Raw genomic sequence first — 20,353 nt, forward strand, 5'->3', positions numbered from 1 at the left:
TGGTTTGCGGTATATTCCCGGGTTTTCTCCGGCCAATTTTTTACCGGCCCAATCAGCGAACAGAGGGAGTGGCTGAGAACGATGACGTCGATGTTGTGCGCTAGTTTGAGTTGTAGAGTTACGTCACGACCAAACGTTAGCGATTGGTTATGGCAGATCCAGAGTGGCTCTGGGCAGATCCAATAGTTTTAAACTTCAACAGAGTACCCGCCTTCAAGGAAGTTAACGCTTGTCAATGGAGAGTGGCCAGATGTACAAATGAAATGTACGAGAGTCTGGTAGGACCAGGCTATTAAAATATAGCATTCTGTGCAGAATTCAAATGGGTCCGATACGTTTTCTGGTCTGCGCTGACTCGCACATGTGATCCGCTCTGTGCTATCGTGTCTCTGGACCATGTGACACTAATGTGAAACCAGACATCAATTGGCAAAAGACATTCGCCCTAATAGAAAGCATATTTACACTGTCTGAATCGTTCCCTATCCCCACTATGTGCCATTAACCATGTCGAAAATAGTAAATGTGTGAACAAGTGACAGATTTCAGCCACAGCTTCAGCGTCTATTTATAGTGTAGGGGGCGGAACTTCAGATTCTAGAGAGCATTTGATTGGACAGTAAATCTGATGAGAAGCTCTTAGAAATCTTTGATCCGTATTGGTGGAAGTGAGAGATTGTAAGTTTTCAATGCTTATATCTTCCTAATGTGAATTTTGTCATTGCGCACACCAACTTATATAACAGTAAGGCTAACATATTCATACTAAAAGCCAAAAACTACAACTTTGATTTCATGCGGTTGATTTTACATTTCCTTTAATTGTCTTAACCACAAATTATCAAAAATTGAGCCAATGCACTACTACTTCAAAAGCAATTGCTGTCTCAGAAGAACATCAAAGACAGAGTGAAGCTTTGGGCAGAAAATGGGAAGTTGTGTGTGGAGTGATGAATCACAGTGACGATGCTCCAGAGAGGGGTCTTGGAAAATCTGTGGATTAGAATAATAAACGCATCAGCACAGTGAAGATCATGATGATGATCATGATGATCCGGGATCATCAAAGGTGCTATAGGGTTTTCAACACAGCGTAAGGGTTAATGCTTCGGAGTACAGGAGAATATTGCAGAATGGCTTGCTTCCCACTATTGAAAAGTTGTTTTCTGAAGAGGAACGATCAGATGTTACTTTTCAACAAGTCAATGCTCTTGCCCAAATTGCAAAGACAACCAAGAAGTGGCTTGGGAACAAGTCCATCAGGCTCTTGTTTGTCCTTGGTCAGAGTCCAGATTTGAACTTTATTGTGTATATTTGGTCAAACAAACAAACAAACTGGGAGACATTTTTCAGCTACTTATGAACTGTTTGAAGCCATTAACATTGAGTGGAACAACACTGACTCTTCTTCCTGTAAAAGGCTGTCTGCAAGTTGGAGAAGCTATTCAGTGTTAAGTTACTTTATCTACAGTATTTGTGCAATTATTGCTAATTTCCTGTGATTTGTGATTAAAATGGTTAAGACCATTAAATAATTAGCAATTTTTGGCTTAGCCCTTGGCTCTTTTTTTTTTTTTTTTTTTTTTTGCCCATGAGAGCAACAATGTGACTTTTCCATGACTTTTTTAAGAATCTTTAATACTATTTTAAGAAAGTATTAATAAAATGTGTTTTGTGACACAATTGAAAATAATAAATCCACAAATTGTGCTCTGTGAGCAAGTTGCACAGTGTCCTAATATCTTTTTTTTTTTTTTTATTTATACAGATTGCTGAGAATTTCCATTTATGAGGACATCATCTATGAATCATTAAAATGTAAACAATTACACTTAAAATTTCTTGAAATTTTTACTTGTACTGCTAATGCTAATTAAGTATTTTAGAGAATACTGTATTTCAATTATTATTTAGAGATTAATGTGACTTTTGCTTGCCTTTTTAAAATATTACTAAATCTGGTGGCCCACAACAATTCCAGTGGGATTCTGTATAATTCAATGTATTATATGGCACAGTAAAAATAAAATGAATAATAAAAATAATAATGAATCCATAATTTCTACTCTTTGTGATACAAGTTGCAGTGTTCCCATACAATTTTCCATTTGTATGAGCTCTGAATCTTTGGAATTTCATCCGATCACACCTGATATTTTTAACTCACAAAAGTTCTGTTTATTTTATTTTAGCGCGAAACAAAAATTTGACTTTTTAAGATTTACTCATTTCCATGCCTTTCCCAGGCCTTCCCAGTTTTTAAATTTTTCACATTTTCAGTATTCAGTTCACCGTTAAAGAAAATAAAGGAAAGAGAAAGACGCCATAAGAACTGTAGGTAAATGATTATCCAAATATTTTTTAATATTTAGTAAATCAGTATATAAATCAAGTATATTAACATTAACAAGCAAGTAAAGTTACTACACGGGCCAGAAGAAAGTTCACCAATCCTCACACATTACTTGCGCTTTAATGCACAGATTATTCCAGTGACTTTATAACAGCTCATCTACAAATTTGTCTAACTATTTAAAATGTTCAAATAAGCAAATAAAACAGCTGAACCATGAATTTGATTTATTTGCTCCTGAGAAAAGAAATATGAGCCATAAGAAATGAGATCAAATATAAGACAACAGAAATGAAAGATAAAAGGACACTGAATAAACAATAAAGGAACGTGAATTAAAGGAAATGACTATGCAAAAAATTATGAGACAAAGGAGTGGAGATAACTTTGATAAAAAAAGAAACTGAAAAATATAAAAAATTTAATATTGCTGGGATCAGAAACTGACTCAAGCGGGATATGAATTTGACGGTTAACTTTAAAAAAGACAGTAATATAAAGTGAACGGGCTTCACAGTGTGTTTTAGTGGTGGTGTACAGCGGGGGCTTCTCTTCTGTATTCATGAGGGATGTTTGCCCTTGGTGGCATTTGTTGAAAGGGCACACACTAGTGATCTTGGTTGTTCAAGGTCTCAGAAGGGATTTCACAGCTTCTTGAGCGCAGTAATCCACTGGTGTCCATTCAAGACGGCAAATGAAATACACTCCAAAGAGGGGCTGGGGGAAATAGATACCTCCATCCGAGTGCAGCGTTGCTATAATTGGACAGTACCAGGTGTGAAAAAAAGTGTGGATCATATTTTGATTGGGAGGAAAAAGCAATATGTCATGGAGGCTTCACTGCTTTTCAAAAGATATAAGGCTGGTTCTGCTGTGTATCAAGATTTCCACATGGGTAAATAAGAAACAAGAAACACAGCAGTTGATAGAGGACAAAACATATGTAGGCCACTTCTTAAAAACAACAATCACAATTGACTCGGTTGTTAGTCTTCATAATCTTCTTTATCTGAGATGTTAAAAGCCCAAAGTATACTTCAGTTTTACATGTCGCTAAATTTTGTCATCAGCTATTTTTCTAGCATACTCTGTACGCTAGGGTCTCTATAACCTTGAGAGCTACTTTGTAAAAAAGCTACTCATGTTATACAATACTTAAATCTTGTATCATAACTCTCAAATTAAGAGGTGTTATACACCTGAAAGAGTTTTTGTAAACACGTTACCATTTAATGTCAGAGAAAAGAATGCACATTAGCTTATTTTCCATTTACATTCAAATGTACAGCAAATATTTGGTCTGATTTTCACATTGATCTGAACAAAGAAGGCAGACAGGGTGAAAGAAAATGTAAATCCACTCTCTGACAGTAGGCGGCGCTCATGGAGCAGCAGAAATAGAGCTTTTTCTCTGGAAACCTCTGGAAACAAAGACTTTTAGGTTCACTCTGATTGGATGAGAACGTCTTGGCGAGCGAGAAACCTCAAATCGGGCATTACTTTATCGCTATTTCTAGAGATAAATAGTGCAGACAGTGGACAAGCATTACAATTTCTAGTGCGCATTGTTGAACACTTGTTTTCCAGCGCTATCAAATAGAGCAGTGGTTCACAAACTTTTTAGAGTGGCGATATACGGAATTTTTTTTTTCGTTTTCCGTTTAGGAGTAAAACGAAGTTCGAAATACATGACCAGTGATATACTGGTAGTGAACATCTGACGCTGCCCACACTGCTGAGAGCGACGTTTAGATGAATATGTAAATATGTGCTGCGCGCTTTCCACTTAATAACAAAATAAACGCACAACAGAAAACAGCAAACATTTTAAAGGGGAACTATGCAGTTTTTTTTTTTTTAGCCTAATTTACCTTAACTGAACAGCTTCGGAGTCATAGTAATGGTTATATGACTTTTTTCGGGTTGAATGGTGGCCGTCTCGCACCCCCTAGCGCCCGTGAGTGGAAAAATCACCCTTGTAATTTTGGTATCAGGAAGTATCGCGTGATATCAGGTCTTGCGATGTAACGAATTGCTTTACGGCACTGCACACATACACTATCTAAACATTTCTATGCTAGCCTTCTGTGTATCATACTCAGTGGACATGGCTCCGTGCATTCGCCGGCTTCTTTGAAAACAAATGCACATGACCAGAGGGAGAAGATGGGAGGGGGGAGAGTCGCCAACGAGTTTTTATGACAGTGTTGTCAAATATCTATTCCGAAGCTGTAGGGGGAGCTCTAGAGAAACCTGCGAGCAAAAAGCGTTTGCGTTCTCAGGAGCGAATTACCCTCCTCCATCCCCAGCTCATCCTCTCGTCAGTCAGGATTTGGCATTCTGATTCCCCTTGAATCAGACTAAAATTCTCTAATTATGTTGTACATTAAAATCAGTTAATGATGTCTGCAATACATTCATGTTGGTTCTGTTCTTTTTACCCTAAGGGGGGTTATTGCTGCTCTTCCTGCTCTTATCCATGCTAGGCTGCCCAGAACAGAACCATACCGCCAATCCAAACTGTATGCTAACTGTCAGTCGTATTTGACGATAGTGGTCCTGACAGAAATGAAAAACAGTGTCAGTATCTCATTTCATCAGAGGTACAACATTTTCTACTATAAAGCAGCTCTACGTTGTGTTCATGTTTTCACTCGTAGACGTCTGACCTCAATGAACTCGTGAGGAGAAATGAACTGGAAAAGGTTTTGATGTGAAAGAAGGCGGAGCCTCAGCGGCAGCGCACACCCACCTATTACGTAATCGCCATGGACCAATGGTAGTACAAAGGTGTTACCAGCCGGAGTGAACTTTTCCAGAAAGTTTGCTTTGGCAAGCTGTTTCGAACTCCCAAAACGAATTCCATACGAAATTTGTTTCAGCCTGATTTTGTTTGAAATTACGTCACATCAGTTCTAAGTCGGCATGAAATGGATGTTGCGATATTCTTTTCTTCCCTGAAAATGATTCTGTGATTATTTTTAAAATAGTTTTTCACAAATTGTTGTGCATCGAAACTCGAAACAAATAACTTTGGAGTTAGTGGACAGGTAGTACACAATTAATTGTAATAAAAAATAAAGTCACTAAATAATATTAAATAATGTAATAAGAAAGCAAAATGAGCAAAATCAACATGTCTAATGAACAAAAATGCTTAAAAATCACTTTGCTAGTAGTGTTACACGTGATGAAATTCAATAAAATATAATATTAAAATGATCCAATAAATGTTCAAATAATGCATCAATTGAGAAAAATACACATTACTTTTAAAGCAAAGATTATAATTTCAAAATCATTGTACTTTAACAGTAACCTACCTCTCCCAATTGAAAACCAAACCAAAAGGAAAGAGGCGGAGCTAACATGGGAAATAGAATAGAAAATTAAAATGACATCAGTATGTTAAAGGGACAGACACACATATATGACAGGCACATCTTGAACAGAATTGGTGTAGCCTAGTTCTACAAAAAAAAGAAAAAAAAAAAAGAAATCTAAATAGAGGAGGAAGCTGAGACCTGAAATATACTAGATAAACCATCTCGTCTTCATACTGTACGCACGCTTTGAATGTATTCTCAATCGGATCAATCTGTCACTTGACTTGTCAGCCCTTCACTTAGCCCTCCAAATAGGAGATCTAAAGGCCCGTCAATGTTATCATACCTTTCCACCCAAGACGTTCAGCATCCTCAGTGTTGGAGCTTTTATCAGTTGGCTTCAGAGACTCCTGCTGCCCACTAACAGCTCGACTACTTTATCTCAGCCAGGAATTGCATTGACCTTGCAGCAACTCCTTATCGAGGCTTCAATAATTGTTTTTTTTTTCACAGTAAAACACATCAGAGTTAAATGACAAGCAAGTTCGAATCGCCCCTTTAACATTTCAGCACTGCCTCTAGACTAAATATTGTCTTTGAAAGGACTTTTTGTTAGATGAACAATGAGTATTTCAGTCATATCCGTTTTGGCTAAACTCTAATAGGAAATATTTGTCTAAACTTAAAAAAAACAAAATGAATTGCAGCCACTGATAGCATTATTTATTAGCACATCAAAGGTACATGCATATCAGTTATCATCATTTGATGAAACACTCTGCCACGATCAATACAAAAATTACACAAACATTTGTTTTACCATCTGCGGCTGTGCATTGTTAATTGAGCTAGGCATATAGTGCGATGAATAAAAAAGTTGAGCAAAATTTTTAATTGACTGGATTTCACTTGCAAAAATTCACAGAACTGACTAGGGTTAGGATTAGGTTTGGTTTAGTGTTAGTTACATGTAATTATGCATATTTTATTGTTATTAGTACAGTTAGTACATGTAACAAGGACAATTAAATTAATCCCATTTCTGTTTTGTGACGAAATAAGGAAGTTGTTAGTTTGTCAGCTGATTAGTAGGGGCTTTCACACCGGGTAGTTTTAGGAACTTAGTTCTAGGTACTAGCCACCAGGATGGTTTCCCAAGAACTAATGGTTCCCCTAGGAACATTTTCCTGGTTGCATTCGCACCGCCAGTTGGAATTCTGAAGTGACGTAAGCCGCACTTCTTGTTGTGACTTTTATTTTGACGGCGATGAGAACACCAGAGCCTGAGCAAACAAACAGTGCTCGCATTCTCAGTGTTCATTAGTTTACGATCTGTCTAATATGTTATTAGATACAACTGTTATACATAAAAAGTAGACAGTAATGAAAAGTTTGCGTATGCCGTGAGATTGATGTCCTGTGTTGCTAGCTGAGCAGAAATACATCATGTTTTGCTTGGTCCCCTCAAAGTTGTGTTGGATTTTCTCCTCAGCGTAAAGGTTGAGAGGTCCATCTATCACTGTTTTCCATGTTCGTAGAGTTAGTTGAGTAAATATATAGGCTATAATCTGTGTGTTTACACAGATTTTTTTTTTAAATGGCGAGTGTTGGTGTTTCGCGTGCATTCGGCAAATCAGCGTACACTAATGTCACTGGTAGTTAGTGCTGGGTTAGACCCGACTCTGAAGGAGGAGCTAAATTAGTTCCTCCAAAAGAGTTCCTAGAACTAAAATCGTAGTTCCTGCGGTTAGTACCATAGACAGTAAAAGAAATGGACACAGCGACCCCATTGGATTCAACGGAGACAAAGTGAAGTCAATTAGAAACTCTTACTTCCTGGGGGTCGAGCGTACTGCGCAGACTCAAACTGAGCTTGACGACGTAGATGTGACGTGAGCAACCCGTCTGTCTTCTAGTAGCTGTGCCGAGAGAAATCTGAATCATTCCCTTCCAAAACTTGCAGAGACGGAGAGTGTGAGTAGGAGGTGTCCATGAGCTAGGAGCAGGAGCAACTTTTGCTAAGTGTTCTGATTAATTATTTTGTCACTTTGCCTCCACGTCCCCCCGATTGCGCGCAAGCTTCTCCTCCTGTCCATACGGTAATTCTCTACTGTGCGACAGAGAGTCGCGTGGTTATGACGCAATCGTTAGCCTATTTTTACAAAAATTGCTTCTACGGGGCCATAACATAAGCTACAAGGTAATGAAGCCTTTTATACATTTTTGTGTTTCTTTAGAAATAAATAATGGAAAAAAGGAGTCTTTAAACGCCTCAGATGTGAAGTTATTCGCTGTCAAAGTGACGTCAAAATTAATGGGAGTCAATGGGATGCTAACAGCAGGTGGGGGTCCGCTAGCAAATGGCGGCGCCCTGGGGTACCTTCAAAATAATAGAAAACCCTGTCCCCCTGGTTCGAACACGCCAAAAAACGGTTACTTCAGCCAATAGTTCTAGGAACTATGAAAAGGATCCTCCAATGCGAAAACCCCTAATGACCGTTGTGATCAAATTTGACCTCACACAAAATTGTGGACGTGTCAGAAGTTTTAAGGGATATTGTATTCTGGGAACCACAGTTCTATATAGGATGAATATGGGTATTATGAATGAAATTAATTCTTTTTTTGCAATTCCAGAACTACTAGGGGAGCAACAATTACACACGTCACCTACAGTGGTCTTTAAGTCAACATGTGTATGAATCACATACATACATTCTCCTTTTTCTTCCCACAGGTGTCTGTCTCCATTTCACATATCGCTCTCTCTATCTGTCTTTCTCACACTCATCCTCGCCTCCTGTGCACTGTGATGTGTCTGTCACTTTCTCTGTCACTGCCACTCCCCTCCACCGCAACTTGGCAGATCAGTGGTTGGTTACCATGGTGATGCAACAGCCCAGTTACTCCAAGGCTACCTGCACCCAACCGTCTTCAGGCTTAGAGATTTGAAGCCGTCACCCACCCATGAACATCACTCTCTGGATAAACAGCCAAGAATAGCTGTTTGTTCCACAGACGTGCATTTCAAATGCTCATTGTGCTTTTGTGATCTCCTAACGCAGGGCAAGATGTGTTCAAAAGCAGCCGCCTCTCACTGACGCGTTCTCCACATAACGTGCCATGTTCATGCCTGAAGAATCTTGCCGAGTAGAGGAAGTCATTTGTTTTCCCTGTCATTCCTGGATACGCCCTGCCCCGCTTCCCACCAAACACATCGAGCTGATCCGCTTTATTTATGGGAAGACAGATGGGCCAATTATCATAAAACCAAGAACGGTGCCGTTTCCTTTTTCAAACAGTTGACTTCATTATCTGCAAGAGTGGAGGGGAGGATGGAGAGGAAAGATGGTGAGCTTCGCACCTCTGGAGCCTGACCTCGCAAAACAAAGGTTGCCGTGCATAGTAATAAGTTCTGCGAGATGGAGAAACGGGAAGGGTCCGGAATGAGCTTGCGATTGGCTCCTTAGCTGTGTGTTGGACTATATCCGGAGTAGATTAAGGAAATTAATCAAGTGTTTCTGCAACAGCCGCCTCACGAATGGGGACTCCGAGGAAAAATAATTGAACGAAAGGAAAGTGTCTACTATAGAGATGGGAACAGCCACAAGTGCACTGCTCGACAATATGGATGGATAAATAAATTAACAAACAAATAAATACTGGTTTGAAGCTGGTCCTTAAATATCCCACATTTTCAAATTTTACATTTTTAAACTGAAATAATTATGATTAACAATATTGACTATTTAATAGATTAGTATGCATTTTGCGATACGCTGTGTTTTTTGCCAACTGGCATCCCGGGGTGTCGAAATAACACACCGGGGTGTTTTTAACTTTTGGACATTGTAAAAGTACAGTCATTGCAAAATGAATATGTAACTCCCATTGCAAAATGTGTCCATTAGAATTGAACAATCTATTGAACTGACAAAAAAGAGAGGCAGAAGAAAAGTTTGCCCCTATAAAGTATATACTTAAATTGTTGTTGTCTCTTAGAAAACACTGGGGAAAAAAATAGTTGGAAAAGCTGGATGTCATTTACAGTGTTGACTTTTTGTAAACGCTGAATTGTTAAACTCAAAGGTCTTTAACTTTATTTGCAAATGGTTGTCATGTGATAACAGATTCTTGTCACATTCAATGAATATGTTCAAAACAGGGCCTGGAACTCTTTAATTATGTTGCATTGGGAGTTATTTTAAGTTTATGTAATAAGCCCCTGGACCAATGTTACATTTCTTTTTTGGGAAGTCAAGATGGGCTGCTTAATTAGGATGGACTGAGACATCTCCACATGTGGCATCTGTTTTTTTTTTTAACTTGGTCACAACTACAGCTTGCATGTACTGCTGTTTTTAGTGGCATTACACCAAGAAATGACTGAGCCATAATTGGTATGCTAAATTTTTATTTGCTTGAGGGTAAAGAGTTACAGAGTTACAGTTATGTCAGAGGCTTTTTTTGCCCAGAAAATCCATCATCCAAAAGGCAAATCGTTATATTGTGCAGTTTGACATTTCACAACATTCCACCCAGAAAACTACAGTTTGCATTGTAGCTGATCAGTTAATTAGTCTTACATCGACAAAGTCCATGTTTGGTTTGGTTTTCATGAAATGTGAACTGTTTTCTAGTGAGAAATGAGCATTTTATTTTCACAGTCCTCGTTCAGTGAATGTATATTATCTTTAGTTTTATCTTTAGTTGGTTGCTTTGGTGGTTGGTATTGACGCTGCTATAGCTGAAACCACGTACTAGCTTACGTACTTCTGGCCGGAAGTATTTTCTTCACAGACACCTGTTAATGATATACAACATTTCCTCACAGAAAACAACTTGATAACTCAACAAAACGATATGTTCATGTTAAGGCTATCACTTTTAATATATATTTATTTGATAGTATAAAGGTACGTACGTGCATTGTACTGTGGGCGGAGTTTGCACGTTCCACTCCTGTTTGAGCTCAAATATCTGATATAAACAAACATATTTACTTTTTGTTAACATATATCATCTAGATGCAGTGTATTTACTAGTTTGGCTGTACTAGATATTTGAAATATTCAGTAGAAATATCTTTTTACAACCCTACTTTGAAAACCAGAAGAACTACAAACTGTAAGTGCTGATTTGTATTTAGCGACATGGCGTGGCTATAGGGAATTGTAGTTTTTGAAACATTAGTGTTTTTCTTGCAATTGGAGGTTGATATAACCACTGATAAAGCCCATTCATTCGAGCGACAACATTCAAAGTGGTTGTTTTTGAAGTGCTTTAGCCCCTCCAAACCACCCGAATGGGTCATAAATAGCCAGGATTATATTATGCTGTAGCCTTAATATCCCTGTTTATAAAGTGGTTAACTATATGATTTATATAGATTTAGACAAGCCTCTATAATGGTTCTACAGTCAGTATTGAAGCATGTTACACCGCCAGTATCTATCTGTGTACAGTATGTAAGTTAATTCGTATGTATGTACATCTACAGTGCTATGCATAAGTTTAGACACCCATACTAAAGTTGACTAAAAAGAGGAATAAAAAATCATCTTTTGGAAACTGAACTTAATGCCTTAATTTAAAAAATTTGGAAAAATCCAACCTTTAAGGACACCAATTTTCTTTGTGAATGAATAATGTATCGTAACTAAATAAATGTTCTTCCTTAAAATACAGGGTGCATAAGTTTGGACACCCCTATGTTAAATTCCCATAGAGGCAGGCAGATTTTTATTTTTAAGTATTTTTTTTTTTAGGATACTATGCATCCTGATAAAGTTCCCTTGGCCTTTGGAATTAAAATAGCCCCACATCATCACATAGCCTTCACCATACCTAGAGATTGGCATGGTTTTATTTCAGTTAGCCTAATAGCTAGTTTGATTTGCATTGAGAGATGATCTTATGGAAAGTACTCCATGCCAATCTCTAGGTATGGTGAAGGCTATGAGATGATGTGGGGCTATTTTAATTCCAAAGGCCAAGGGAACTTTATCAGGATGCATAGTATCCTAAAAAATAAAATAAAATAAAAAACTTAAAAATAAAAATCTAAAATATAAGGTCTTGCAGTCTTCTCTTAAGCAGACTGATGAGGACCTTGGAACCCTCCTCTATGAATCCATTCGGATAGCCTATAAGTTCACACATGAAGAGTAATGGAATTACCGTCACACTAAACATTTAAAGGAAGGGTGAGCGATTTTTGTAAAACACTGTTTGGAAGTTTGTCGGTCCGACACAGGAACAAAAATCAACAAAGTGTGTAGCCAATCAGCATTAGGGGGCGGAGGAGAGAACAAGCAAGAGGGAACGCGGTGTTTAGTGTCATTGTTAGTGTACTCGACTGGCTGGCAGGGGGACCAGGGTTCGAGACTGACCTTTGGCCTGTTAGGATTGGAGCCTGAGTTTTGGAGGCGGAGCATTGAAGAGAGGGGTGTGTATGTTTGGGTTGATTTCAATGTCCAACAGCGTTTTTGAAATAACACTTACACCACCTTTAATCAGAGAGAGCTTATAAATGTTATGACAATTCTCAAATTGGAAAAAAATAATCATAATTGGATAAAATAATCTTTGAAGGGAATTTATCCTTAGTTCTTGAGCCAATACTAGCATGATTGCTTTTAATTGAAAATAGTTTGACCTATTAATTTTACAGTGCATAAAGCCAGTTTGATTTACACTTACTTCCTGTTTGTGTGCACACTGAAACGGTGGCCATCAGTGACTGGACCTTTGTTACTGAGTCCTTAAGGTACTGACAGTGCTGCATCATCTCCTTCACAAGTGTTCTGTTCCTGCCAAGGCCAGATCATGCTCTCTGCGGCTTTGTTGGAGAGTTTCTGCACAACTGAGTTTGTGTCCACAGGGTCACCATCAGGTTGTTGGTTGTATCTCTAGATCTCTTCTAGCAAGGGTTTCTTTTCTTGGGCAATCTTCTGACTAATCCTCAGACGCCTTTTGTTGCAATCTGTAATAAGAGCAAAAACAAAGGTATTACAAAAGAGCATACATCTGCATTACTTACATTTAAAAATACATACCATTCTGTCTATAAAGGTAGTGGCTTCTTCTGACAAATGTTCCCAAAGAGTGCTTCAGTGGAGATCTGTAAACCACGAGCATCAACAGGACTGGCTGCTGCATTTCCTAAAGGAAGAAGAACACACTTAAGTTATGTTACTTGCACATAATAAAGCAGCTACAGACAGACTTTAGGACAATATTTAATTTGGACAGCTATCTATCTTGTCTCTTGTTTGTTTTCTCTAAACATATTGGACCTCCACTGACTGCAACAATTATAGGGACCAAGCAACAAAGAGGCATAGGAATCTACTCTGTGTGATATCTTTATCATCATTTTTCTGTAGTCTGAGTTATGGCAGTCCATTGTCCACTGTCTTTCCTTATGAAAGTAATTTATGGGGAATTATGTCCCCTATATCCACACATCAAATTTGGTGACCCCATGAGCTTTATTCTAGCTTAGAACTTCCAATGATGAAAAAAGTGTATCCTCTAAACTGACAGAAGTAACATGTGAAAGTAAAAATGTTCATATCTGCTCGTTGGAAACATAGATATGTAGAAAACAACTGAGATACTTGCACCAAGAATATGAACCAACAAGTGCCTTTTGAAAATATCAGATTTACAAACTGAGCATGCATGAATGCTGCAAACATGGAGCCCTGGATATTGGGTCATACTGGCACATTGTGCTTGGCCTCTCATTTACTAACTCAAATGATATTGTTGCACCAATCATTCTATTTTCATTGCTAAAAAGTTTAATTTCTTTAAGTCAAAATACTAACTGAAGACTTATGACTTGACCATCAAATAGTGCCCATCCCCACACCATAATTTAACATTAAGCTTACAGCTACATGATTTACGACCAAATTATTCCATTGTCCTTACCGCTACTTGCCCACTGCTTGACATCAACAACCCACTGTTTTAGCATGTCATCACTGCAATGCAACTGGTCCTGCATTGTCTTCAGGCTTTCTGTCACATCTGAGGTCTTTTCTTTTCATTGATGAATAGATGCTTCTGCCTATCAGTCCATGTGTGGAGATGTACTATATATTTCTTAGCCAATCAGAATCATTCAACCTGAAGTAATGAAGTAGTTTAGACCTTCGTAAAGAGTATAATTGTGATGTAAAACTGTCTCTGCAGGGGGTGGCCTACGACACACCTAGTGAGTCTTGAAGCTGACTTCTACTGATGAAACTGCAAACTATCTTCGGTAAAAATTCTCTTCAATTAATTATAATTTTGACTCTTGTCTTAGATTGACTGCACTTCTGACTTCTGTTCCTTGGGTCTTTAACTGTAAATTCTCTAACAAACTACATATACATAGCTGAGGTCCTGCACTCCTACAATGTCTACATGGGGGTAACAGTGTGATGCCTTTTGGGTGGACTTTTAGGCTCAAATTTGACTGTTTAAAGCTACACTGTGTAGTAGGATTTTCTCCCATCTAGCGGTGAAATTGTTTATGACTACCAACTGAATATTACTTTCTAGCCCCTCCCATTCCGAGAACTCCTACGGTGGCCGTATTATTTCAAATCTGCCGGCAGTCGCGAGTAATCTCCCCCTCGCATTCGTCACGGTGCCACTGAGTGTAAAAACGCGAAAGGCGAAGCTTGAATTTCCAGGTATGTCCCTCTTTGGCACATGTGTTTTCAAGATGGAGGCGCAACATGGCTGCCGCCATTTGAGCGATTCGCTCGTATGTATTCTAAATGGCAGATTCTACGCTTACGAGAATACTTGATTAGTTGGTACAAGTAATTACACATTAATGAGCACATATATTTTTGAAAGAACAAAGTGTTTTTTGATAAGAATCAACTTAAAAAATTAATTAATTCAATACATTAACATACCTTTTTGAATCTGGAAGACAAGGCAATGTGGAGGCCATTCTCTTTAAGATGATTCCACCCAATAGCATGGACAGTAAGCATATCAGTTCTTACTGTAAAGAACAATAGAAAAACGTGCACATTTGCAGGCTAGCAGGGGACAAATAACCTTACAAACCTGACTTGGCCATATACTTTGTGGTCAGGGCACATCTGGAGAGAAAACTGTTGACTTGCTCCACTTCTTCACCAAGAGTGGTTCCAGCACCTTCCTGGTTCCTTGCATTCCACAGAATCTACAGGAAGCAATGGACTTGTTAAACAGTATGGACAGCAGGGTGATCAAGATTGATGCATATCCCGAGGTCACCAGCTTTAGAGGACAGCACACAGGGGCTCATGTACAACTCAAAACACACTCCTGGGTTGCTGTTGTTTGGGTCACAATGTCATTCATTGTGGCACTTTACGTTAATTGTTGGCTACATCATACTCTGAAATGTAAAAGTCAATTCACCTCACATTTTGTATTGTGGGCTTTGGCATGCATCACGGACAAACAATGTCTCATTTTCTGAAGAGGTTGAAGATGAATCAGAGCTTCTGACACCTTCTCCAGGTATGGCACATAACGGCAGGTCACATCCATGGCCAAAAATGTAGCACTCTGGAACTCCTTTTGGAGAAACATTGGATATGCAAAGATTTCTCCTCTATACATATTCAGACCTATTGGAAAATAGAAATAAGTAGAGAGCACATTTCACAATAAAGAATAGGCTTCAGATCATCATCATCATCATCATCTACAAATATTTTAATTGCAATTTATCAAGACCAATACCAACCTTTGAGGAGGAATCCATGCCTGCACACAGCAATTTCTATGCCTTCTTCATCCAACTTGTTGGCCTGCTTCGATGTCTCTCTTGCTGCTGTCCAGTGGGATTCCCCACACATCGCTTTTCCTGCCGTCTACCAAAGTAAATTGTTTCAACATGTCAGTAGTTCATTCAAGGACATTAATAGCAGGGCTGTACGCTCAAACACACCAACAATTACAGTCAAGATTTTGTCTTTGATTGCCTTACCCATCTTAAATCTGTAACTACCTGGATTAGAATCTAGCTGCATTTTTTTCATCCAACTCTACAACTTCACTCTTTGTGAAATTTCGATAGCATCGCTAAGCTCAGCACCCTGCCATTGCCATCTCAACACATAATTAGTTATAAAAAAAGCCTGAGATACCTGTTTCTCAGCCTGTTTGACAGCCCCCCGGACTTCCTCAACAAAATTGGACACCTCAGAGTCTTGGGCTAAAAACACTCCATCAAAGAACCCTGGCTCTTGACTCCTACAATAAAATGTATTTTGGATAACAACTGTAATAACAACAATAACAATAATAATAATAGTATTTATATGGCTTTTTTAAAGGTTACAAAGTCTAACATAGATATTACATTCTAACATAGATATTACATTCAACAGCTACAGCATCAACAGCTTAAATTTTAAATAACAAAATGAGAACTATATTCTTATGATAATGTTAATAGCAAGTAAATTCATTAACTAAATTGGCTGTTTTTAATGTGCACACAAAACTCACTGGTTTGTTTTCTGGAACCTGTAGAGTTTTCTGTTGCCATCCACTGAAACAGCCACCATTTCAGGGCTACAGGCTGGACAAACAAATGGCTCCTTTCCCGGAAGTTGGTCCACTTCAGAGTTGCAATATACATATTGCAGAAAGCTCCTCTGAAAAGCATCTGCATTCACTTTGCCAGACTGAAATAAATTATGGTACAGCTTTCAATGACAATAAACTACTAGATCACCCATTTATGTATTGTCAATGTACCCATTTCAAATCCAACAAGGATGCAAATGACAATGCTGTCTAGTATGGTCTTCAGTAACAACATTGGGCTAGAGTACTGTAAAGTATCTGTACTGTAGCCTACAGTACAAAAAGTAGCCTACTGTATCAGTCAATGACCGATGCCATTGGACCAGAGGGCTGTCAATCACTGCCTGATTCAACTTTGGCAATGTAAAGCCTTTTTTACCATGCCAATAAAGCTATTTAAACCTGAATTTTTTGCTAATTAATTTGCGATGCAGAGTTTTTGAAAGAGGAGAGACACGACTTGACCACAGACCACGTCTCTGTTCATAATATGTAAACACTCAATTATTATGAAGTATCGCCCTGGTCGCAATATTCTGATTACTTTTGTGTGATACAGATGACTGATAAAGCTATTATATGTAGCTAGTATGAGTAACAAAATGCTTTTTCTGTGTCCATATTTGACTAATAATAATGCAAAAAATTGCACTTCAAATGAACATTTCTGAGAAAAATGTTTAATCTTTAATAGTCTTTAATAATAAATATATGTCCAAATAAAAACTTAATACGTGCAAGTAATTATGACTGAAAACATCCAGCAACTAGGCAATGCACAGCCATGGATATATGTTTATATATAGGGCTATACAGCCATCTACTGGTTACACAACAGTATTACAGATGAGAAATGCTGCGTGACTCCGAGGTAAATATTTAGTACTGTAAAATCCCTTAAAACATTTATATAATTTGTTTGGAATAAATATTTTAAGTCTGCAACTTGTTACTGCATGTGGGAGTTCAAAGCAGTTTGTATTGTTAGATTATAATACATTTCCTCTCTCATTTTCCAGGGAGTGGAGCAACTTTTCCATAAACAAAATTGTGATGCTGACACAGAGGATGGAGTGATAGTACCAGCGATCCACTGTCCCTATCAGACAATAATCTTACTTTGTTCAGACACATCACCTCTGAATCACTGGGATCTTGATCTTCAGACACCTGATTTATTTTATTTTAATATAAAATATTTTAATTTCCTCTAGATTAAAACAAACAAAGTTCACAAGTACACAAGAGGTTGCACTTTATTCTTATTAGTCTATGCTATGGAAGCTTGTTTCCGCCACTGAATAATGAATAAATAATAATAATTGCGACTTTTTATCTCACAATTCTGACTTTTTTTCTCACAATTGCGATATATCAAGTCAGAATTGTGACTTTTTTCTCAGAATTGCGAGATATGAAGTCAGAATTGTGAGAAATAAAGTCGCAATTGGGAGATATAAAGTCACAATTCTGAGAAATAAAGTCGCAATTGCGAGATATAAAGTCACAATTGCATGATATAAAGTCACAATTGCGTGTTATAAAGTCAGAATTGTGAGATACAAACTATTCTGAGGTAAAAATCTTTTTTTTCCTTAGAATTGGACTTTATAACTCACAATTGTGAGTTTATATCTCACAATTCTGAGAAAAGATGTCAGAATTGCAAGATATAAACTCGCAATTATGTGTTATAAAGTCAGAATTGCGTGATATAAAGTCGCAATTGCAAGAAAAAAAGTCAGAATTCTGACTTTATAACACGCAATTCTGACTTTATAACACGCAATTCTGACTTTATAACACGCAATTCTGACTTTATAACACGCAATTGCGAGTTTATATCTCGCAATTCTGACTTTATAACACGCAATTCTGACTTTATAACACGCAATTGCGAGTTTATATCTCGCAATTCTGACTTCATAACACGCAATTGCGACTTTATTTCACGCAATTGTGACTTTATATCTCGCAATTCTGAGAAATAAAGTCAGAATTGCGAGATGTAAACTCGCAATTGTGAGATAAAAAGTCGCAATTATCTTTTAAAATGTTTTATTTTGTGGCGGAAACAAGCTTCCATACTATGCTGATCTTGGATTAGCATACCAACAGCATATGAATGTTAAGGGGATAGTTCACCCAAAAATAAATCCTCTCTTATTTTACTCACCCTCATGATGTCCTCACATTTGACTTTCTTTCTACAGATAAACACAAATTAAGATTGTAAGGAAAGTAATCCATCTCTGTGAGTCCTAAAGACGCTTTAAAAACCACACACAGTGAGCGTGACGGTAATCCATGCGACCTCAGTGGATGAATCAATGCCTTCTGAAGTCAAACAATAGGCTAGATAAGAAAAATACTAATAATGTAAACTATATTGTATAGTAATGTATATCATGAGAATACTGTGCATTACATGTATAGTATGTAGTTTTGTGGATTCTGGTCTTTCCTGTCACAACATATTTGCATCCAAGACTTTCACTTTGATACTTGTGTTATATGCTTTAGTGACAATAAAGAATGTAAATTTATTTGAATTCATATTTTCAATGACATTCATTTAACTGGTTGTATAAGTCACAATTGAAACAGTTGATGGTTGTTAAAATATATTTACAATTTTAAATGTTAGAAGATGAAATAACTAAATACAATTATCAGCATGATAAAAAAAAAATGGCAACAAGAACATTCTTTAGGTGACATATGTAATGAAATGCCCTTTGAGGTCTGTATCATCTGACAGCAGGCCACGATTGTAATTTTCATATTGTTTAAATTCCTCTTATTTAAGTGATCATTAATTTTGATGGTGTAAATGCATATGCTAGCAATAAGTAGTGTGATGGCCATGGTTGCCAACCTTGATTACCTGGTTGAAGTGAAACTTTCTTGACGGCTGAATATATCACACACAATTGCTAGTATTCTCTTTAAATTGTAACAGCTCAACCTAATAAGAGCCTAACATGCAAAAGAATCATCAGGAATAAACAAATATTCTCCGAAAACAATGGACACTATACAATATTTTAAGTATTATATACAGTACTTTGATGTACAATTACACCTGAATAGACTGAATAGATCTCTTGTGCTGCTAGAAGCTTCTGTCCACAAAGTAGTAGCAGCAGGTAAATACAGATACAATTAAAAAACAAACATAACTTAATATCACTAAAATTAAACCGAGAGCTGCGCTTATGGACGCTCAAATCCACACATAAACACAACTGACGTCTTCACTTCCAGGTCAAGAAGCTGTCAATAAAAAACTCAGTAGCCAATGAGAACACACTGCAACTAGCCCCGCCCCCACAAAAAAAAAAATGTGTCAGAATGGCGAACGAAAACTAAACTCTTGAAGCGCATTTGTAAGTTCAGATCAGCGAAAGAAATATGAGAAATAGTTAGCAAGTCAAAAAATGTGCCTGCGATTTATTCTTTTTCAGTTTCAAAGATATTTTATTCAGTTTCAATTTATATTTTCATTAGTTTCTTGAAAAGTTACGTTCATTATTATTGGCACAAAAGCAATTCCATATAATGCCTGAGCGTGCCTGAATTATTCCATTCGCACTGACTATTCCACATTATTGACCCCTGGGGGGTCCTGTACCACTAGCTAAAAACGTTAGCTAACACTAATTTAGTCTGGTGATTTGAAGTGCTGTCATGAGCCATGGCTAAAAGCTGAAGACCCATCACAACATGATTAAAAACTGTTTTATTTATTTATTTCAAACTGCAACAGGTCTGTTTACAGTAGAAGCATATAGAGCGGCCAACTGTTCACTAACTAATTTAAACGCATTCGTTGCCATTTTGACACATGACCCCATGTAACGTGATGCAGAAACACTGTAATAATTTAAATAATACAGGTAACACCGTGATCTTATTACAAAAAAGGACTGTTGCCCTTCCTTACCTGTTTGAAGATGTACGCGCATCAGGTGAACTGGGCGAACTAAGCCTCGCTGGTGACGTTAAAGGTGATGCGTGGTATTTGGACGCATCTGCTCTCCACCAAAGTTAATGGGAAGGATTGGCGTATCAC

The 20,353-nt window shown here is 37.6% G+C and overlaps 1 protein-coding gene and 1 long non-coding RNA gene across 2 annotated transcripts; both read right to left on the minus strand.

Moving 5' to 3' along the window:
* Nucleotides 1–11,752: 11,752 nt before the first annotated feature.
* LOC307169103 lies at nucleotides 11,753–13,847 on the minus strand. The gene is made up of 3 exons (XR_013823040.1): nucleotides 13,621–13,847; nucleotides 12,382–12,843; nucleotides 11,753–11,825 (listed from the first exon to the last, which is right to left on the minus strand). It is a non-coding gene; the product is annotated as an uncharacterized lncRNA (long non-coding RNA).
* Nucleotides 13,848–14,594: 747 nt separating this feature from the next.
* LOC307169602 (uncharacterized protein) lies at nucleotides 14,595–19,297 on the minus strand (the record flags this gene model as incomplete). The annotated part of the gene is made up of 8 exons (XM_079890333.1): nucleotides 19,166–19,297; nucleotides 18,455–18,485; nucleotides 16,198–16,376; nucleotides 15,834–15,939; nucleotides 15,431–15,557; nucleotides 15,100–15,311; nucleotides 14,761–14,878; nucleotides 14,595–14,695 (listed from the first exon to the last, which is right to left on the minus strand). Exons 2-8 carry the CDS (start codon nucleotides 18,458–18,460, stop codon nucleotides 14,595–14,597), a joined length of 849 nt encoding a protein of 282 aa, XP_079746459.1. The 5' UTR covers nucleotides 18,461–18,485; nucleotides 19,166–19,297.
* Between the last annotated feature and the right edge of the window lie 1,056 nt (nucleotides 19,298–20,353).

Source organism: Squalius cephalus (genome assembly GCF_949319135.1).
Source record: "Squalius cephalus genome assembly, chromosome: 13".
NCBI lineage: Eukaryota > Metazoa > Chordata > Actinopteri > Cypriniformes > Leuciscidae > Squalius > Squalius cephalus.